Raw genomic sequence first — 23,400 nt, 5'->3', positions numbered from 1 at the left:
TTCTATTTGCTAAATTAGCCGACCCCGGCTATCACACGGAAGAGCTCTGAGAAGGCGCGGCCTGGCCTGTCCATGTAAGCAGAGCCTCTCCCACGTCGCCACCTAGTTTGAGGGCAGGAAGGTTCAGATGTCATCTAAAATCCGTCGTATGAGAGGCTGATTAAAAGGGAAATAAAACAAGAAAATTAATTAAGAGCAGCGAGCAAATTCAAGTTATTCACGAGCATGGTTACTATAATCTGTTATATCTGTGATAGTTAAGACTATGGGCTTTATAGATTGTGAAACACTTGATGCCATTCTGTCTGTTTTTCCAGTTTTTTTTTTCTTTTTTAAAATAAGAAACTGTGAATGACTAGTAAGGAAGTCTGTTTAAGGAATGTTGGTATCCCTTGAGAAGCCTAACTGCTGAGATTGTATTGGATCTGACAATGGTCTGGCAAATGTGGGTGTTCTTGTCAGGTAGTAATCCAAGACTGGCCACCACTGCTTAATCAGGAAGCATGACTAAATAGGTAGGCTTAAAGCCTCCACAACACAAAAAGCAAGACCTCACAGCCATCCATACCATTGTCCTTTCATCAGATAGATAGATAAATCCCAAGGGATACTTAGGCATCCAGTAGTTTACAAAAACAGCAATACGCACAAGTATAACAAAAATACAGCTGGGAAGTGATAGACTAGCCACCAGAACTGCTTAAGTGAGCTGTCATTATAATAGAGTGCCCATGGAGATGTTGTGATGATGCAAGGGGATTAACAGTGCAAGAATGTTAAGTATTGTATTGTAAATTGTGTGAAATACAAAGTGGAGATACATAATAAATACTACAAGATTGTGTGTAAAGACCAAGATAGCCAGTAACCGACAGGTCAAGCAGCCTAATAACAGGTTGCAGGTGAGCCTGGGTAGCAACAAAGAGGCAGCATCACACTCCATAGACTAAACCCTGTCATCGCTGGGGGGAGTCGAATAGCCATATGGCCCAGGGGACAAAAAAATACTTCCTTAGTCTGTCTGTTGAGCAGGACTGAGACAGCATTCTGCCACTGGATAAACTCCTATGCCAAGTAGTTGTGCTGTGCTGAGGGTAGCAGGCATTGTTCATGATGGACGACAGTTTGTTTAGGGTCATTCTCTCTGCCACTGACATAAGGGAATACAGCTCCATGCCAACTAGCTCGCTAGTGCTAGCTCTCCTTACCAGCCTGTCCTGACAAATAGCGTCCCTCTTCTTAATGTTGCCTCCCCAGCACATCACAGCATAGAAGAGAATGCTGCCGACAACCAACACCAAAACATCAGCAGGAGTTAAACAGATATTGAAGGACCCCAGCCTCCTCAGGAAATAGAGCCAGCTCTGCCCTTTCCTGTAAAAGAAATGTCAGTGTTTGCTGACCAGTGGAAAACTGTTTGTAGATGGGGCCTGGGCCTTCGGAAGTTTCCATGATCCAGGTTAACAAGTGTGAGTCTCCTCTCATCTCTGCCAGCTTGTCTATCAGTAGGAGGGGCTGGATGGTGTTGAAGGCTCTGGAGAAAAAAAAACTAATCCTTACAGCACTGCTTCCCTTGTCCAGGTGAGCGCAAGCCCTGTGTAGCCATTCCAAGGGTTTGCCTTTTTGGGAACTGGGATGAGACAAAATGTCTTTCCCTATACAGGGACTCTTCCCATTTGCCAGCTGCCTTGTTGGGGCGGAGTCTCCTCAGCTCCCCTCTGACCTGATCTGCGCTGATGGTGGGGAGAGGGGAGGTTACACTGTTCGGGGGTGGGGCTTATCTCTAGATGATGGGGGAGGGTAGCGGGGGGGGGGGATCGTGCATCATTTAGGCCTGCTGGCATTTAGTATAAGGTATTTAACACATATTTTGGAATCTTAATAAGCCTGCTTGTTAGTCTAGAAATACTGTCAAATTGCTGGAGAGTAAATCCCAATAACCTCTCACCTTCATATTGTTTTAAGGATGGAGCTTGTTGGCTTGTTGTTTGGGTGTGGTGGGGCATGAGCAGATGTAGTAATTAGCTTGTTTTGTTTCTCCTATTCATTTTTTCCCCCTTATTTGGGCATCAGAGGCAGCCACCTGAACCCCGAGCCACCTCTTCTACAGCACAAATAGCCCAGTGGAACTAATTACCAGAGTGTGAATAAAAGCAGAGGTTTGTTGCCGGGGTGAAGTGTGTGTGTTTGGAATCTCTTATCCCCCTGGTGAATTTCGACCAACTGTCAACCTCTGCACTTCCCCCTTCCCCTTCTAACGAAACACAGGCACACACACACACACACACACACACACACACACACACACACACACACACACACACAAACACACAAACACACACATAGCAACATATGTTTATGGGAATATTTCCAGCTCTAAAAAACAAAAGTATGTCTGTAGAATGCCTTTCAATAGCATTTAAAGGGATATAAAGGCAGTCTATAAAACTATGTAAACGATAGTGGTTGTGGTCCTTGTCTGCTGTAGTTGTTGTGAAACATTAATTAGCCTCTTAGTCTCCAGGGTCCATGCAGCTCTCAGGAGACCTGTGTGACCCTGTGTGTGCCCAAGAATAACCTTTTCTTCCTAAACACATCATGCCATCACATTGGCATAATTTGCATTTATGTGTCATTTACTTTGGAGTTCATGGTTGTGTATTTATTCACTCAAAATTCTGGTCTTACAGAAGTTCTTTACTTTACTTTTAGTTCTTTGTTCTACCTACCTATCTACCTATCCACCAAGCACACACTCAGACAAGAAGCAGGAGGACCTCCAGACTGGATCAGCCAATCACAACCTAGGAAATACACCTGTCAGTGCGGGGAGCACGGAGATTGGTCAGACCACGGGAGCGACACCTGAGCTCAAAGGTGTACATGTAAACCAAGACCTTCGCAAAGTTGGTCACCCTGCTGGAAGACTTCATGAAGACGGTGTGCCTGTTGCTGCTTCACAGAAGGATCTGTCCAAAATACTTTCTCTTATATTTTTTTTGTTAAGATATAACAGTTTTTACAAACTGTCAGACTAAGTCTTAAACATGGGCAAACCTGTTCAACTGAAACACGGATAAGATGAGAAACACGTCACCGGCAGCACAATGGTAGCTCTTGTCCGGGGCTTTGAAAAGCAGACAGATGGAGAGAAGAGGGTAAAGTGTACATTTATGTTTTGTTGTTCATGTAGCCTACTTTACATAGTACTTCATTAATGACAGCAAAAGGATTCTGAACATTTTGTTAGTGAGATGGTTTAAATATGTCCAAACTGAAACATTTCCTGCTAAATGAAAGGTATGAAAAAAACCTGTACTGCAGTCACGGGTGTAAGTCATTCAAGGATCTTTATGGAAATGATTCTTATAATAATACGAATGCTAGCCAATAGGCAATTCAATTCTTTAACCAGATAAACCTGTTTTGGCAGCTCCCAACAGATATTAACAAACCAACAAATGGTTAAAAACAACAAATTGATAAAACAAAAAATGTAATACATTTTTAAAGAAACAAGTGCAGCACTTAGCCTCTAAAAGAAATTCATTATCCATGTTTCATCCCCTATGAAGATGGACCATTAGCTGTACACTTAACAGAAAGTAATGTAGTCATGATTTTCTCTTACGTCTGGTGATGATGCTGTAATTAGTTTATAATTGAAAAGGTGAGGTAACAAATTAAGCTTTGTGGAAGGGATTAAGGAGGGAAATGACTGTAGCTCTCTGTTTGATGCTGACAAAGGTCCCTGCTGTGTCTGTTTGGGGTTACAGCTCCCTAATTCAGATGTGTTCATAAAACTATTGGCAACTATTGCCTTGGTAACATCGAGTGGCAAGAAGTCTCCAGAGCGGCCTGCTTTACCTAGGAGAAAAACTGTTACTCAGCTCCAGCTTGTAAAAGCTTTTGTAAATTAAAAAAAAAGCTTTTGAGTTGGCATAACCCTACTCTAGTAATGTCTCATGTTAGCTCATCAGGAGAGGGTTGAAGAGAAAGATGGTTATAGTGTAAAAGTGGGATAGAGTGGTGTTTGAAAAGCATGAGAATACATCGAATCTGTGTTCCATGTTAACTCTGAGACTCTCTCTTTCCCTTTGTCATGTCCAGAAGCCTCCCATGCTGTTTCATAGAGCTGTGCTATCCCACTGACACCAGAGTTGTAAGTGCTGATCATTAGCATTGTTCCATATTTTGTATAAATCTGTTCACAAATTATACTATTAGTCCTCAGGGTTGAGAAGGTTACTTTTGAAATGTAACGTTAATGTAATGCCCAGTAAAATTGTTTAAGTAATTTGTAACCATTTTAATCACTTCATCAAAGTAATGTAACATATTATTACATTTGATTACTTCTTGATTGGCAGATGAGAGGCGGTGCGAATTCAAACAAGACAACCAGATAGTCTACATAAAGAAAAAAGATGCAAAGCAACAGAATGAATAATATATTCTACATAAAAGCTTTAAAGCTTTTACCTGAAAATAACATCTTCAGATGTGACCCCTTTGTAATCCCAAACATTTTGATTAGTAATTGTAATTAAATAACATATTTTTTCTCAGTTACTGTGATGGATGACAGTTACATTCATTTGCAAATTCATCATTTTAATCTGTTTCATGGAATATGTAAACCTTACTTTAATTAATATGTATGGAAAGAAGGGAATGTTGTGTAGCAAAGGCTTTCTAACTGCTGCTTCAAGGGGCATTTCCAAATTTCACCTTCAAATGAGCCGGCCATCTTCATCTTACAAGGCAGTTTTGGATGTCCTTGCTTTCTCTAATACTGCCTGGTAATGATGAGGATGACCTTCTGCCAGCACCGTGTCCTTAGGCCACTGAGAGGATAGGAATCATTTTACGTCATTTAAAACCTCATCAGATGAGGAGAATTTCAGAGAATAACATATAACTTGCTAGAATTGTTAAAGCATTTCTTTCAACAAATAGTAAAGAACAGAATTATATATGACTGTATATGTGGTCATCCAAGACCTTGCATGACAAATGGGCCTGAGAGGTTTGAATGGACTTTAAGAAAGTAATTCATATGTGTGCAGTATATTTCAAGGTTCTGTCTTTATGATTATGTTTATTTAAGTTTACTTAAAAGAAAGTGATGCTGAACTTAGTGATGCTTAATAAAACAGCAGCTCTCAGAGCACATCTTATCTGACAGTGTTGGGCTGTTCCTAAGTGATCTAACACTGTCTGGTAATGATGTTCTCAGGGAGTCCATATGGCAACAAATGTCCCATAACTCTTCAGGAACGATTCTTTTCTGCTATGATTTATTAAAACTAACAATACATTTGATTTCACTAAGGTCAAAAGCCAACCAGGTTGCTCCTTACTGGAATGAACAATACACTATTACCAACATAAAGTAAAGAAGAAAAGCAAAAAAACCTTTGTTGCAAATTGCCACCCACCCTTTTTTTGTTGCGAACCAGAGCTGCCACTCCACCGTATGGTTCTGAAATACTAGTTTGATGACTGTCACCTACTGAAAAGAGTCTCTCCTTTCTGCACCCAACGCCCTTTACTAGCTGTGAGCATGCGCACTTTGGCAGGTACTGATTCGGTGAGAAGCCGTCTTAGCTGTGCGGCACATTGTGTGGCTGATACTTGAGATCTGTGTGAGAAAAACAAATATAACAGTTTCCATCGTTCCCCTCTCTTAAAACATTGAATAAAAAATGGTTTATTACCCTCTCCCTCAAATTTGTGAAACTTTGTGAATCTTGTGGATTCAGACACTATAGCTACCTATTTAAAAAAAAAAATGATATCATATTAATTGTATAAAAACATGTAGAAAATCTCTCTCACTAACTCCCACAATCATAATCTACTTCAATACATCATTTGATTATTTTTTAAACACTGGTTTTAAAGTCAGACTTTCATGCACTATACACTGTGGTCTTACCAAACACAGACATACATCTCTTTTTAGTTATGTACAGTATGTTACAGTATGGTTACTGTAAGATGCCCAAGTATGCCACACAGTATATAAGAACCCTGAGGCTTATAATGGCTACATTTGCTTATAATATTATCTTTACACAACTTCCAGTTTGTCACATCCTGCAATATAGCTTACAGAAACACCAGCTGCTAATCGGTGGAATAATGTTTGTAAATAACCTCAGAAGATATGCTTGTGAGAGTTCTTAAACCCCGGAACAGTTACGGATAAGCTGTTGAGAAAAGGGAATTCCCTTATTGCAACATCTGGAGAAATGAGACTTGTGGTGAGGCCAAGGAAAGGGCAATAAGAAGTGTTCATGTAAAAGACAAAAAAATTGAGTCACATCGACAGTCAAAGTCAAAAGGTCAAGTCTCCCACAGCAAGCCTCATGAGCTGCAGCAGCAGCATGGAAGCATTCATTCCCAGTCAGCAGCATCTGCAGGTGGTCCTAGTTCAATTGGTTAGGGGCTCCAAGCCCTTCTCCGTCACAGCAAGGTGTCCTGTGGTTTGCCTGCTATGCTTGTCTCATTACCTACAAAATAATCATTGATTGGAGAAAGCAACCTAATGAATAAACATTTTATTTGTAGAAAAGGTTACAGTATGTAATATAGTAAGTAATACCTATCTTTGCTTGTCAATTGTAGATCTCTGTAATTGGGTTTTTCTCAAGATGGAGTACATGTGTCCTTTAATTGAGTAATCCAATTCAATTTTATTTGTAATGCACCAAATCAAATAGTAATGATTTTAAGGTAACTAACTATACAATACTATAATGTGATTCATGCAGATATTAAAGTCATACGACCGGCTGTCTCCATCCTTGAGAAAAAGATGAACGACATAATTTGTGAGGTAAACTTGTCTGACGGGGAAAAATGACTTATCTGTGGGTAGATTACTTAGTTTATGCCTTGTTCTACAGCACACAATTTCAGGAAGCAGTTCCATTTCTGGGAAGAGAGAAAAACTGTTAGATGAGATAAAACCAGAGACGTTGTAGTAAAACCAATGCACTCTCATCGAAAGTGACTACAGTAGGCGGCAGTAGACTGTTATTGTTATCATTAGCTCCGCTAATGAGACAGGAAGAATAAGACAGGAAGAATAAGAGTGGTCTGTCGATGCGGAGTTCCACGTCAAAATAAAGGTCTGCGTCAAAGTTTTGTTTGGAAATTCGTTTTGATAAATGTTTCAAGGTTTTACACAGCATATGCCTGTGGTGCTGCTAACTCCTTTAGATATATATACACAACAAAATGCATCTTCGAATGTTATCATTGTGACAGACTCATCTTGCAAATTGCCATGGAATTAGATGGTACACAACATTTCGTTTTTCATTGTTTACTATCATTCTCCATTAATTCTATTATAGATCACCACATCCAGTCTAAGTTGCATTTCACATCAAGGGCTACATAGCTGATAAAAGCTAACTTTTTATTTATACTGCTTGGAGTCATAGAACACTATACATTACTTAATAAGTCAAATCCAAAAATCTAGGTAAAGCAAACACTCTTTTGTAACCTTTGCCTTAAAATGTACATGACACAGGGTAGTGCACACATGCCTTCATACTTACAAAAGTGATTCGAATCTGAATCATAAATGTGATTATTGCCAAATAGGTTTCCACATACAAGAAATGTGTCTTGGTTGTGTGGCACAAATAGGTAAAGTGGAAAAGAGGGACAAAAGGGGGACATTTTGTTCCCCAAAAGAAACATAAATAAAGACAATATCCATCTAAATACATATTTACATAGACTAAGCTAAATATGTTTTATCAATATAAAAATCTTGGGAATGTGCAGTGCAAAGTTCCGTCATGACACACTGAAAATAGGCAGCGTACCAGATGAATATGGAGCAGATTACGATAGACTCAACGCTAGCAGTGTAAAATTGCATTAGTATGGCCTTTGGCAGGTTAAACATCTTCAGCAGCTTCAGGAAGTTCATCCTCTGCTGAGCCTTCTTTGATAGGCTCATTTCAGGCATCAATGTCTATACACAAACATACACATACAGCACATGCACTATTAACATGCACCCATGACAGCTGGTGAACAAAGAGTTAATTGTTACTTATGCATTTCACATCAGTTATCACAACAGGGAAAGTGGCAGTATTTGTATATCTGTGTACATTAGATGTAATGTCATTCACATGTAAAAAGACCAAAAAGTAACGCTGAAAGATACAGAGAAAATGTCGTTGCCTACAAAGGCGATTCAGGCTTCAATATATATATATCCTTAGCGTACCTGTTAGAAGGAAAATATTTAACCCCCATGCACAATTTGTTGTTTTCTTAGCCACACAATTTCAAGTTCATCAGTAGGCGATTCAGCTGAACAACACTAACCCGTTCTTTTATTTTATTTTATTTTAAAGGCACTTAAAAGCTTTTTTCTAGCTTGGCTTGTATTGTCCCACATCTACATTTAGATTATGTTAAATTAGCATTTTTGTATGACTAAACACTAATGAATAAATGTCGACTTTTATTTTGAAAAAGATTACGAGTGGCAGCCATATTGAAATTGTCATCAGTGTCGCCTGGCTACACGCTGCTCCGATGCGGTATTATTTTATCATTCGCATATTTAGTATTTTAAGTGTCCCGATTAGTTTTTGAAATGGCAGGAATACCACCAGATTCATGGCAGCCTCCTACAGTGTCTATGGAGACAACGTAAGCTGAGTTTTGCGTTTTCCTGAATGAATGCATGAATGAATGATAGACAGAGATAGCAAGGAAGCGTTAACTTGGCTAACACCACAAGTGTTAACTGCAGTTGATTCATATGAAATTGTCATCTGTAGGACAGCATATCTCAACCTCTGGTCCCTAATTGTCTATGCATTTAGCGACTCTGCTGGCTCGGACTTAGCTAAGTTAACTTGAACAGTAAAGTTCAGTAATGTGTACCTTAGAGTAATGAACAAACCGCAAACATTACCAGCAGCAGCCAGCGTGCCGTCAGGCCAAACAAGGCAACATCTAAAAAGAGACATGAATGTGAACAATATTGTTGCGGTAAATATATGTACCTAAGCCTGTGTCTCTCCATTACGATCTGATATCACTGTTTTAGTTACGTTTTGCCCTTACTGCCATCTGGGGGTTGCACTGACCGCAACAACGCAAAGGAAGTTAAGCTCACTTTCGAAGCAGCTTGTTTAATCCAGTGGTGTGATTGTATTTTAATGTTGAATTGATGATGTGACCGGTCTATTTGACAAACAAGTAGGGCTTGGCAAACTGGCGGGAGATCAGATTATTTTGGATGTTTGCGCATGCGTATTGTATTCAGGACGGTATTGACGATATCTAGCCAGGTTCTAAGTAGGTAGACCAACAAAGTAACAACTGGCCCGCATGCATACGTTTTCTCTTGTCAGTTCATGCATTGTAACAGTTGCAAGAGTTAGCAAGTGTTGTAAATAATATTGTTTTGATTCTACTGTAAGTTTATATTTAGTATCCATGGTCAGAAAACATTGTGGCAAGGACAGGTGTATTGTTGAAAAACTTTAAAGGGAAACTTTATTTTATCTTCCCATTTTTTTGGCTCAACATTTTCACTAGGGACGAAAGTGTTCAAATATCAGTTCAGTATTGATTTAGAACTCTAACCACAAACAGACTATACAATGTAAGCCCATGCATCTACATCAAGGTTAACTGCTTGTGTCTGCCACTAACAGGCTCATGATGTACAGTACTGTGCAAAAGTTTTAGGCAGGTGTGAAAAAAAGCTGTAAACTAAGAATGCTTTCAAAAATGGAAGTGTTAACAGTTTATTTTCATCAATTCTTCATAAATTAACAAAATGCAGTGAAGGAACAGAAGAAAATTCTAAATTAAATCAATATTTGGTGTGACCACCCTTTGCCTTCAAAATAGCATCAATTCTTCCAGATACACTTGCGCACAGTTTTTGAAGGAACTCGGCTGGTAAATTGTTCCAAACATCTTGGAGAACTAACCACAGATCTTCTGTGGATGTAGGCTTCCTAAAATTATTCTGTCTCTTCATGTAAACCCAGACAGACTCGATGATGTAGAGATCAGGGCTCTGTGGGGGTCATACCATCACTTGCAGGACTTTCTGTTCTTCTTTAAGCTGACGATAGTTGTTAATGACATTGGCTGTATGTTTGGGGTTATGTTCCTGCTGCAGAATACATTTGGTGCCAATCATACGCCTCCCTGATGGTATTGCATGATGGATTAGTATCTGCCTGTATTTCTCAGCATTGAGGACACCATTCATCCTGACCAAATCTCCAACTCCACTTACAGAAATGCAGCCCCAAACTGGAAAGGAACCTCTACCATGCTTCACTGTTGCCTGCAGACTCTCATTATTGTACCTCTCTCCAGCCCTTCGGCGAACAAACTTCCTTCTTCTACAGCCAAATATTTCTAATTTTGACTCATCAGTCCAGAGCACCTTCTGCCATGTTTCTGCACCCCAGTTTCTATGTTTTTGTGCTTAGTTCAGTCACTTGGCCTTGTTTCCTTGTCGGGGTAGAGCTTTTTGGCTGCAACTCTTCCATGAAGACCACTTCTGGCCAGACTTCCCCGGACAGTAAATGTCTGTACCTGGGTACCACTGGTTTCTGCCAGTTCTGAGCTGATGCCACTGCTTGAAATCTTCCGATTTCGAAGGTAAATAAGCTTGATGTGTTTTTCATCAGCTGCATTAAGTTTCCTTGGCTGATCACTGCGTCTATGATCCTCAACGTCTTCTTCAAAAGAGCTTGAACTGCACATTTTGAAACCCCTGTCTGGTTTGAAATCTTTGTCTGGGAGAGACCCTGCTGATGCAGTATAACTACGTTGTGTCTTGTTGCTGTGCTCAGTCTTACCATGTAAATGGATAAAAAATAAACATTTATTGTTTACATTTTTCAAAGCATTCTTAGTTCATAGCATTTTTTCACACCTGCCTAAAACTTTTGCACAGTACTGTAAGTATTATTGTCTGACTTCATGGAAGGGATCCCCACAGAGATAGACCTGTGTCTGTTTACCTCAATAACAGGAAAGAAACTGTAGAAAATGACTGTTGTATTCACAACATTTTTGATGTTGTTGCCTGTATTATATCTTAGATTAATAGAGTGTGGGCGTGACCGTTGTCATTTTGTATGCGGCAGATAAGCATTTCAGCATATTCCGGTTTTAAAAGAAAATCCCTATGAAAGAATGAAGTCTTCAAGATAACACACATGGCAGTTAAATAACATCTGGAAAGACTCTGAATTTGATTATTTTAATTAAAATGCACCTGTATGTTGGCTCTGTTTAGTCCCATTTTATCTCTAAAATATGCCTGTTGCAATCTCTCTGCTTCCATTGAAAAAATACCAGACTACAGCAAGTCACTTATCTTAATATGTCTCCAATTTCACAAGGTGAGCAGAAGCTAAAGGATAGCTAGCTCTATTGATCAGGGATGGGGTTCTCAAAACAAAGTCAGTTTAACACATCGATTACCTAAGGATTTGATAGCCACAGTCTGGTGAAATAAAATAAATCAGATTTGTTTAGGTGCTAGAGCCGTAACGTTAAGTTTCATAAGAAACTGCAGGTTTAATAGTTGTCTGTAGGCTAACCATGAATACCACTTTAGAGTCCCTTGTGTTGACTGAGACCCACAACGCAATGTAGGCCTAGTCCATTCTTTTTTTGCTTAAGCATATTGGAAGCAACATCTTTATTTTTAGGAGACAAGACAACAGTTTGTTGCAAAAGGCCATATGATAACTACATTTTAACTTCCCAAACAGTTTGCATAGGTTTTCGACTGGCATTGTTTCACTCCCACCTTATTTTCGCCAATTAAGCGAAAACCCATACATTTTTCCGTAGGGATTTATTTTTTGGAACCACGAACAGTTAAAATGCTAACACTTAAAACTACAAACTCCTGCATTCTATTAGTCTCGGTGTTGTGCAGTTTGGAGATATCCAAAGAATAACCAAGGAAAAAATCTTGATATATATTGGACAGTGTTATTTATTATTACAACAGGGTTCCCACGGTACCTGGAAACCATGGAAAACATGGAATTTATTTTTCCATTTTCCAGGTCTGGAAAAGTCATGGAAACTGAGCAAAAGTGAACACTTACATGGAAATTGAAACAGTTGTCCTGGAAAATTTGATTGGATTATGTGTAACATAGTAATAAAATGAAACTAGAAAATGCATTTCCTGAAGGAAATACCAGTGCATGAAATGCAAAAGTTAGGAAAGGAAGAAGAAAAGAAAGAAGAGTGAAAGAAGGAAAGAAGAGTGAAGAAAGGAGAGAAGAGAGGAAGAAGGAAAGAAGAGTGAAAGAAGGAAAGAAGAAAAGAAAGAGTGAGGAAAGGAAAGAAGAGTGGAAGAAAAAAAGAAAGAAGAGTGAAAGAAGGAAATCATAGTTGAAGAAGGAAAGAAGAAAGGAAAGAAGAGTGAAAGAAGGAAAGAAGAAAGGAGAGTGAAGAAAGGAAAGAAAAGTGAAAGAAGGAAAGAAGAGTGAACAAGAGTGAAAGAGAAAAAGAGAGTGAAAATATTGAAAAAAGGAGATAAAAATGGAGTGAAGAAGAGAGATTGAGTGTGAGAGAAAGTAGACTGAGAGGGATAGAGAGAAAGATGGAGAGATGGAGAGAGAAAAAAGTAGAGAATGGAAGGTGTCTTAGGGCGTATTCACACCTACCCCGTTTGGTCCGGACCAAACGACCAAACGGACCAGATTTTCGTTGGTTCGGACCTTTTGGGATGGTCTGAATACAAACCACCGAACTCTGGTCCGGACCAAACAAGCGGACCGAGACCGAGCTGAAAGGTCGGACTCGTTCCGGATCAAACAACCCTGGTGCGGACCTTTTGGAGGTGTGAAAGCAGACCGGACCTAATCCCAGACTTTTTGCTATTTTGTACCTCGGGAGCTTCCGTCGTTGGTCTGGTGTTGCTGGGTAACAGAGTGTAAACCGACCATTACCGGTATTCATTTGTCAAACTTTTGGGAAAAACGAAAAATCTTAATACAATGAGTAGGGGACAAACCTGGGCCGAGGAGGAGACCCGTGCGCTTGTGGACATTTGGACAGATGCCCACATTTCATATATGTTGGAGCGTACACATAAAAACGCCGACGTATTTGGCATACAATGGCAGTAAAAGCTATCGGCCATGCTATTAGCTCCCATGGCTATTACCTCCCATTGATTAGAATGGTGTCTCAACTGTACCCTGCTATGTCTCAACTGTACCCCACCGTTTTTAGCTAGGGTACAGTTGGGACAACAGTGCACCATTTTGTTTGATTAATTACATAAACATTAAACATCCTAGATATATAATGCCTTGGTTATATATTTGCCCACAACCTGAAAATATGTTCTGACCAAAACAACATTCTTTTTAGGACGTTTTAATAGTTTAATTTGTGCGTGGAAAGGGACAAAAATAAAGTGTACTCAACTGTACTCAGTCTACCACTGTGATGACTACAGCTCTGTTGTAAACCTCAACAAAAGCCAGTGGCCTTATATCCATTTATGTTTATTTTCCGTTTGAGTGTGGGTTTGATTCAGTGCTTGTGCAACAATAACGTGTATGGTTTTGAGTTGGGGGGCGTTAACAGTAAAACAGACTGACGTAGGCCTACCGAGTCTTTTCCTAGCCTGAAGAAGTGTAGTATGACCTGCAGTGAAACATGATACTGATGTAAGGAATGGATACGAATATCTCGATAGATAGACTACCTTATACGTCTTGCTTGAAGAGCCTGAATTGTCATAGCTTGATGAGCAGACATCAACGCTATCCTCCGTAGCCGCCTGGCCCTTTGACGTCGTTGTTGACAAATTACTTGTACAACAGCATTGTTACACAGTTGTGAAAATAGCAAAACATTGAAAATGCATATAGATTTGATAATATTAGCAATAGCGGCACGGAAAGCGTCCATGACTACCATTCACTTTATTTGAACTGTCTTAGCACTTTGTGTTGCGGGTGTTGGTTCTGACCAATAGCTGAACGACCTCGGGGCGCGTGGCTTTGTTGACAGAATTTGGTCCGTTTACTGAAACGTACAGTCTGAAAGCGAACCGCACCAAAAAAAAAAAAAAAGGTTCGGACCTAAGCAAGTGAACTATCGGACTTTCCTGGTCTGAATACGCCCTTAATGTTCCTAGTTACAGTTAAATTGAGAGGGACAGAGAAAAGGTTCCTTGGATTTGGCGCAGGTGTCAGTGGAGCACAGGTGCAAGCCAGTTTAAAGACCCTATTATGATGTCATAATGGCCCAATGTAAGTCAATGGGAAAATTTAGATTTGTTTTTATTTAATATCTTAAAAAGTATAAAGTTTAGAAAAGTGAAAAATACATAGCATAAGTGTCCTTTACAAGACCTACGCGACAAAGTTTGAATGAAGTTTCTACGTTAAACGGTTCAGGCTGAATTAATCGCAGAAAAAGGTAAGAAGAATAAGAAGAAGAAGAAGAAAATGCCTAGGAATAACAATACAGGGCATTTCATGCACTGTAATAATAATAATAAGAAGAAAATGCCTAGGAATAACAATACAGGGCATTTCATGCACTGTAACTATTGAGCACAGAATTAAGATGAGTTTATAAATACCCTTTACATGTGAACAGCTTTTACTGTAGATAGAAATGGATGATCCCGTGTTGTAGAGCATGCTCTTGGCATCCTATCTGGTGTATTGGAGGTTGGAATTTGATGCAGGCAACCTGGTGATATGGACTTTAAAAGTATAGTTTCGGATTGGTGGACTTTGGGAATAATAACCGAGAAACGTTACTCGCGATCTCAATAGATTAGAAGGGTCAAATACATGCATTTCCCAGCCAACACGGGAGCCTTGACATCTACAGTGAAAACTTCTTATACAAGTTTATCAAATGTAAGTAGCTGTGTTTAAACTCTGTGGCAAACCTGGGTTTATCAACGTTAGTTAGTAAGCAGTGCATTCTTGCTAACTAGCTAGCTGCAACTTGCTAGCTAGCAGCTAACACTAGAATTGTTGAAGTAATTTTTACCTTGCTATGTTTGATCCCCATATGTATTTCACTCATTTACTTTTCTTTAAACCGTGTTATTCACCACATTTAGAAGAGTTTGTTTTTATTTTAAATTAAGCAGATGCAGTGCAAAGCAAAGCTTGCATTGCTAGTTTACATTGCTATTGACCAGTCTCGTCTTGATCAATTTTGTAACATTCATTCTTATATCTACTTTTAGCTATTTTGAGATTTTTCGCTTTTTTCTCTAAAAAATGATACTACTTAATAGGAACATTTGGGGTGAGCCATTTTTTAAAAATCATTGATCGTGACCAGACTGATTCTATACATCTATACTGTTAAGCTAAGCTTACTAGTGAGGTTGCTGTACTGAGGAACCACGGGGGAACCAGCCTTATATTTCCCCTTTTAGGTTCATTAGTTTGATTTACTAAAGCTTTTACAGAGTAAGAGTAGTCATACTACCCCTTCTACGTAAGACTCATAATCTCAAATGTGTGATGCATTGCAGGATATTATCAATAAAACATAATCTCTAAGCCTTTACAATGTAGACTTGACTGGCACATCCTTTAAATCAAGTAAGTAGTCAGGTGTCCTAGGCCAGGGGTTTACAACCGGGGGTCCGTAGCCCCCTGCTGGTCCGCGACGGCATTGCAGGGGGTCCGCGACATGAGCCTATGTTGATCGTTCACCATTGATTTTTATTTTTATTTTTATAAAATTGCTTTGATATTTCAAGACATTTCCAGATTACTCTTGAATACCGTGAACAAAATCTAAAATAAGAAAAATATGTCAATCAAAATAGTCTGAATAGCCAAGTCGCATTGCCTGAAATATACTGATGCAGACCCATATTCAGCGAAGATATAACATTGACAAGTGGTACAGGCGGAATATGTGCGCGGGGTGAGGGAGCGTGGCGACGGCGGTTAGTGATCTACCCCAGGGGTTTCCAACAGCAACAACGTCCGCGACGGGATTGCAGGGGGTCCGCGATATGAGCCTTTGTTGATCAGTCACCGTTTGAATTTTTTTTATAAATTCGCTTTGACATTTACAGATTACTGTAGAATATTGTGAAAAAAGAAATTACACTGACAAGTGTTACAGGCGTAATGTATGTGTGTGGGGGGGAGGGGGCGTGGCGGCAGCTAGTGATGCACCCTGATAATTTCACATATTTAATTATAGGCAGAATATCTGTGCGGGGGGAGGGGGTGTGGCGGTGGTTAAAATCATGCACGTGCGTGCAGGCACATTAATGGGCGCAAATTACTTTTATAGTCAGAATGGGACAGGGGGTTGTGTGTGTGAGGGGAAGGGGGCGCGGATGGTGGCGAAAAGCTTCAAGGGCCTATATATCGTCACTTAATATGGTACCTGGAAAATCAGTAGGTAGTATGGAATTTTTTTTCAAGGCAAGTGTGGGAACCCTGTACAAGCTAGCCAAGCTTTCAATGTTGCAAACCTCCAAGGCTTATTGGCATGCAATTGACGAAGACAATCAAACTTTGACACAAGATGATTTTATTTGGATGCTAGCCTGAGACAGGATTGAAATCAATGACTTGATAACAGATAATGAATTTTTAGAAAAAAAGGCCAGCTCAGCATCTGACTCATCCTTTTGTAACTTTAAGCTCTTGCCAACCAATAAAAGCCAGTCGGAGACTCTTTTTTTGGTCTCATGCTCGGTTAATCTCTCTCTCTCTCTCCAAAATTGATTTCCTCAGTTTCCTCATCGCCTCTGCCATGATGTCCATACAAAAAATACTGCGCCTCCTTCCTCTTATAGCTAGTGAATAGGTTTAGTTGTTGTGTGAGGTGGTGCCATAAAGCATTACCTAGCTCTTGTGAGAGGTCTCGCGCCCTGTACTCCAAAGTTACATAGTGCAATACTAGGTGCACAAGGCACAGATGCCATTCTCCATATTACAAGTCACCTAAATGATTTTGAAGCTGGTATTTTAAGGTACAATTGTTACATATTGTTACTTTAATACTCGGCTGCGTCTTATACGCAGTTATGCATTTTTATCCCCCTGGTTTTTAGTAACACGCAAAGTACCTCTTCCAGTCTCTGGGGGTTGGTTAGATAACGCATTTTCATTCACATCCAGGCTCATTCAGTCTTCTATAATGATAGGGTGTTGTGTATTCCTACCAGACTCTATTTAACCGGATGCTATGGAGCGCAAACCTCTGAAAGAGGTGTGTGAGGTCTCATGCCAGGTATCCTGGCTATGAACTATCCTAGCTATCTCTAGCTTAAGGAACCATCGAAACGATAGGCAGCTGCTAGCGTGTGATTAATTGTTAATTTGTGTGAAAATGAACTTGTGAATATGAATATGAATGAATGAGAAGCTGCACAGACACCATGAGGGTTTATACCATTTCCTATAATTTTATAAGGTAAATGGAGACTATAACATCAGCTAGATAACTATGTATCATTTTATCGTTTCATCATTTCATGCAAATGGAGGTTATTAAAAGGTTTCCTTAGTTCCCCCTGGCCCTTCTAGAAGGCGTTACTTTAATGGTTTTGGTTCCCACTGTACGCATGCCAGAAGATTGTCGTTCATGTTACTATGTCACCAGGGGATCAATTAACACCACACCATTACCCTAAATAAATGCTCAAAAAAGGGTTTTTACTGTGAGAGGGAATGAGTTTTGTGTGTGTGTGTGTGTGTGTGTGTGTGTGTGTGTGTGTGGATACCTACTTCATAAAAATGTTCAGATGGCTACTATCGCTCGCACCACAACTACATTACTTAACATTTAATAATAATAATGACTGTAATGCGGTTTATATGCAGTGCAGATAATAGTCAGGAAAATATAGTAGCCCACAAGGTAAAACATTGTTTCAGTGTAAAAAGTGGCCATCCTATTAAGTTTGTAGTATTAACGTTTCTTCCTTTAGTCACAGACTAGGATGTAGTTGGATATTTTGCTTGAGTCCATTGTTTCTAAGCCCTCATCCATTAGCCTGCTAGCTGTTTCTGATTGTCAGCTTGCTACTTCCCCAAATAACATTACATTTCCGTTACCACGGAATTCCAAATGACACCACTTGGCAAAAGGAGAGAATGTGTTTATTTTGTTCATTGGCTTGCCCGACTACACACTGTATACCCTATGTTAATGGCTCTTCAATCAAGCGTAGTTATTATGGTGGTAAGTCACCATTTTAAGAGCATTCCAGAGCATGACCGGGTTGGGAAGTAACTAGTTACGTGGCTGCATGGCTCTGGTAACATGTAACGGACAATTACAAAAAATATATAATAGGAATAGTTAATGAGGGGGGAAAATGTAAATAAAAATGTTGTGTTTTTATAGCTAGAAGGGTTGTTCACTACTGGTTCATTGAGGACTGACTGTCTAACTTTATCTTGTTTGTATCTCAGAATGGGAACTGTTGTAGTTGAACTTTACTGGAAGCATGCTCCTAAAACCTGCAAGAACTTTGCCGAGCTCAGCAGAAGAGGATATTACAACACTACAAAGTTCCATCGCATCATCAAAGATTTCATGGTCCAAGGTGGAGATCCAACTGGAACAGGTGAGGAGATCGTATGTGAACAGTGACAAGGCCAAGGCCATCACTCTGCACTGGGAGGTGCTTCAGTTTTAGGTGGTTCAGCATCTTCCATGTGCTGAAATCCTTAAGTCACCTTAAGTTTTGTAATTGTCCGTTACATGTAAGCCTATATTATTAATTTAACTCTGATCTACATAGAGATTTAGGACTAGATAAGCTCTTGAATCCATTCGTAATTCTTCTAATTGCAATGTCAGGAAAATCTACAATAAAACCAGCATCTTTATATGGGCTAAATGTTTTCATAGGTCGTGGAGGTGCATCAATATTTGGCAAACAGTTTGAAGATGAAATGCATCCGGATTTGAAATTCACAGGTAAGTTGTTAGATAACCTCAAGGCTAACAGGGATATAGGATAATTCGGGAATATCCCTGTGCATGGTATAGAACAGTGGTCGCCAACCCGTCAATCGCGATCATATAAGAACTCATCATGAATAATGGATCTTGGCGATCGCGAAGAACTCTATCACTATGAAGCGCCAATCTAACTAATATCGCTCCTTGGTCAATGGGATCTCTCCTTTTTCTGGGGATGTGTCAATCTTATCCAGCTTCACTTAAATTAGCCTGGAGCAGGTTGGAGCTAATTGATGTGTTGCTATGGTGATTTATCCAACGTTCCTTCCACGAATCGAAAGGAGGGACTTATATTATCTCATCCTGAAAATGATCTCGGTAACTCGCTTAGCGAGCTACGACGAATAGGGCCCTGAGCAGCAGGATACAACAACAACAACTTTGTGAGCCTTGCGTTGGGGCTTTCAAGCAGGCACCTTTCTTCATCAGTGTTTGGTTGAATTAGGGCCACAACACCTCCAGAGGGCTCAACAATCACATCTATCTTCCCAGACCCACCTCCTTCATAATCATGATAGGTTAGAACACAGTCCCACCCCTCTCCATACTCATGATGGGTTAGACACACACCTCTACCAGAGACAACAGCAGATACTCCTCAAAAAACACCTCAACATTTCACATATCTCAGTTTTAGTTCAGGTGACCCGATGTAGTCTGGGAGCGCCTCAGCCACAACCACTGGCTCGCTTTCTCGGCAGCCTCAGAGAACTCCTCTTAAAGCTTCTTTTGAGTGACCATCCTCGAAAACCAAAATCCAATAAAAGTATTCTTTGGTTAATTTAGCTACAAATCCTCTCCACCTCCACCTTGTTGCTTGGCTTCTGCTACCTGTTCCGCATACTTCAGCTTCTTCCTGTCAAATTTCTTCTCAATCTCATCTTCAGACGGGATGTTGACTCAATAAAAAAAAAAAAAAATGCACCAACACTCAGAATACAACACCATGTCTGGTCTCATAGCAGTCACAACAATATACTGTGGCACCAACATCAGCCAGCAATCTACAGTCCCGCACTTTGCCCTATTTGCCAGTACCTGCCTGGCGTCCACCGCTAACCATAACCCAAAGTTCCCTACAGCTGATTTCCCTCGTCTCAACAACATGCCAGTTCATCCCTTGCTTTGCTTGAGAAGCCGCCGCTGCTGCTAGTCTTGTTTCCTCTTCAGCAAAATTATATTATGTTGCCAAATGTATTGTTCAAAGGCGTCAATTAGCTGTGCTTACGTTGTTGTTACAAGGCAAGGTTGAGTAATTCAAAAATATTTGTATTAGACCTAATATATTTGGAGCAGGACCATGAAAGTCTAAAGATGTGTGTTCAGCATAACCTGGCGTTAGTTGGGGGTTTGCCACAATGTTATTTGTATCTGATGCTAAAGGAGAGCAGAATATTTCATCCACCCTAATGAAAGATTTGTGAATATGATGGGATTACTTGATTTACTTCTGTGCACTTGATGTGCTTCTTTTGATCCACTCTTTTAATTCTGTTCATGTGATTTAAGATTTAGGCTTCATGGCCAAGGTCCATTTGACAACCATTTCACTACTTAGTAATAGACAGTTGTCTGCCCTTTTTTAAATTGTATGTATGCCATTGGTGCCAATGTATGTTTTGTATATAACTATAATATCTTTGTTTTAAAATAATTACATTTCCATGTGCTTTTTAAGGTGATGTAATTAAGGACACGTGAAGCCTTGCACTGACACATAGTTGAACAGATTTGGGATTTGAGGGGTATTGTAGGCATGTTGTAGAATTGTTATTAACTGCAGATCCTCTGATATTTGCTTTTGGACAAGGTGCTGGTATCCTGGCCATGGCAAATGCAGGTCCTGACACCAATGGCAGCCAATTTTTCCTGACCCTGGGCCCAACTCAGTGGCTTGATGGGAAGCACACCATCTTCGGCCGTGTGTGCCATGGCATGAGCGTCCTCAATAGGATTGGCATGGTGGAGACCAACACACAAGACCGACCTGGAGATGACATCAAAATAATGCGGATGAACCTGCCTAACTGACTCAGAAAAGACCTCAGATTTTTTTTTACTGTACAGACATTTTTGTTCAAGGCCAGTTTGTAATAAATGCCTTTGTAAAATATTGTCTACATACAATGGATTGCAAAAGTATTCAACCTCCCTGAAAGTCATTACCATTTTCACAATTACAAAAGATACTGTCACAATTTCCCAATTAGTATTTTGATTCATTAGTATCATTGTGAACACTTATGCCAAAATATATTTTGTAAAGGCTGAACTACCAATTTGTCTACTACAATAAAATGTAAAAAATAAATGAAAAACGAAAGTATCCCACCCATACAATTAATACCTGTTAGAGAATCCCTTTGCTGCAATAACAGTCTTAAGTCTTACTGTCCTGAAGGGAGACGGTACCAGCTTCACACATTATTCTTCAGTTTTTCCTATTCTTCATGGTAGAATTTAAATAGAACTTCTAGATTGATGGAATGGTTGTTATTGACTGTTGTGCCACAGATTGCTAGTGGGAGGCTGATCAGGGCTTCGATGAGTCATTCTAGAAGTGTTGCTTTAGCCTTGTGCCTTGGGAAATTGTCCTGCTGTCTCCCAGGCCTTAGTTTTCCAACAGACCGAAGGTTTTCCTGTGATATTGTGTAGAATTTATTTCCATTAATTCTCCATTAAATACTATAAGGGTTTCCTGTTCTTGCAGATGATAAATATCCCCACAGCATGATGTTGCTACAGCTACATTTCACAAATTTGATGGTGTTTCTTGATGGCATTGGCAGTGTTAGATGTACGCCACATGTTACACAGGGTGGGCCAAAAAGCTCTATTTTGGTGTCATTAGACCATAAAAACCTTGCCCCATATCTTAAGCAACCTCCATGAATACTATAATGTGGATCTTCTAAAACAATTGCTTCTTTTTACCACACTCCAATTCAGTCCAGTTTTATGGATAGCTCTTCAGATTGTGGACTATTAGACTTTCTAATTCAGATCAATTTAATTGAATCTATATAGCGCTTGAGTTGCTTGACCTGAACCAGCCTGGAGCAAGCACAATGGTGAAAGGGGCAAGAAAAAACTCCCTGTTCACAGGAAGAAACCTTGAGCAGAACCTCGACTGCTTGTGGCAGAAGGGGAGGGGAGGCAATCAGAAACATGACAGGTGAATTTGTACATACATGTGGTAGATGTGCACAATACATACAAACATAACATGGTATATGCATTTAAAATTGATGGTGGATAAGGTGGGTAGAGAGCATTGAAGTATTGTAGAGCTTGTTGGGTTCACAGTTGGCTCATGAGGTTACTATTACAAGGGTAAGTAGAGCAATAAAACAAAACTTTGTAGATGGTGGCATTTATTTACATTGCAGGTAAATAAGTAGATTTTTCTGGGGGATGGCTGGACTGATGGCCTCCCACAGCAGTTAATATCTTCCTCGGATGCTTGGTTTGGAGGACAGCCTTTTCTACAAAGCATCTGGGTGGTTTGATACAACTTCCCCTTTCTTCTTCCAAAGGTGCTTAATTGGACATCAAAGCATTTGGATATTTTCCTTTTCCTCACTTAAGAATTGTAATCACCTCTTAAATCCTTTAAGTCTACATTTCCTCTGTTGTTTCTGACGACCCTTAGACAGGGAGGTTTTATTGCCAGAAGGTATGCCTACTCACCAACCATAGCAATCAAGGCTTTCTCCTTACTCAGGATTTAGGAGTTCGGGTCTTCCTAAGTAAAAGTTGCCCTCAGCAGCTTTGTGATTAAGATTTAGGAGAAAACTTCAAGTTAGAAACTTTTAGTTTGACTTAGGAGTCAGACTGTTAGTGGTAAGACAAAATGCTTAATGAATATGGGCCCAGATCCTCTTCACCTCAAGGTGGCAGTGTTGTCTGGCCCCATAACTGCTTTTCTTTGTTAATCTAACCATTCCACAGAGCTGTGCTGTAGAGCTAGCCAGGGATAGCCAGGGTTTGGAGAGCGCTACTTAATACTGAAGTGTTTGAGCATGTGAATGGAAATGTTCCCGGGGCAATACTCTAGCTAGTTAGCTACTAGTGTTGGAAAAAGCAACCACCCAATGGAATCTTGCAAGATATTAGATTCAAGACTTTATTTGCCATTTGTTCAGGTAGGCTACAACGTAAGCTTCAGGCTTAGGAATTCTTGTACGGATCTCAGTCAATATGCGCACAAAACATCAAAAGAAGTGTATAAATAGACCACACCATTGTGTTAGTAAATACCTTTTGATAATATAAAAACTAGAGGTAGACACTGCCAGTTTGTGTATAGTGTGTGGAGCAGGTGTACATTTTAATGTATGCAGGGGGGAATCTGTCAGTTTG

At 39.8% G+C, this 23,400-nt stretch overlaps 1 protein-coding gene across 1 annotated transcript; it reads left to right on the top strand.

Annotated features, from left to right (window-relative positions):
- Positions 1-8,557: 8,557 nt before the first annotated feature.
- ppil1 (peptidylprolyl isomerase (cyclophilin)-like 1) lies at positions 8,558-21,675 on the top strand. The gene is made up of 4 exons (XM_080846512.1): positions 8,558-8,694; positions 18,483-18,637; positions 18,925-18,993; positions 20,849-21,675. Exons 1-4 carry the CDS (start codon positions 8,639-8,641, stop codon positions 21,067-21,069), a joined length of 501 nt encoding a protein of 166 aa, XP_080702638.1. The 5' UTR covers positions 8,558-8,638; the 3' UTR covers positions 21,070-21,675.
- Positions 21,676-23,400: the final 1,725 nt, after the last annotated feature.

Source organism: Sprattus sprattus (genome assembly GCF_963457725.1).
Source record: "Sprattus sprattus genome assembly, chromosome: 10".
NCBI lineage: Eukaryota > Metazoa > Chordata > Actinopteri > Clupeiformes > Clupeidae > Sprattus > Sprattus sprattus.
This window is presented reverse-complemented; position numbering and strand designations above follow the sequence as displayed.

Excerpts from the sequence above, each read along its gene's own strand:
- ppil1 (XM_080846512.1), top strand. The coding sequence starts at position 8,639 with ATGGCAGGAATACCACCAGATTCATGGCAGCCTCCTACAGTGTCTATG. Across the intron at positions 8,695-18,482 it reads ACAGTGTCTATGGAGACAAC|AATGGGAACTGTTGTAGTTG; the intron begins GTAAGCTGAGTT and ends TTTGTATCTCAG. Across the intron at positions 18,638-18,924 it reads TGGAGATCCAACTGGAACAG|GTCGTGGAGGTGCATCAATA; the intron begins GTGAGGAGATCG and ends ATGTTTTCATAG.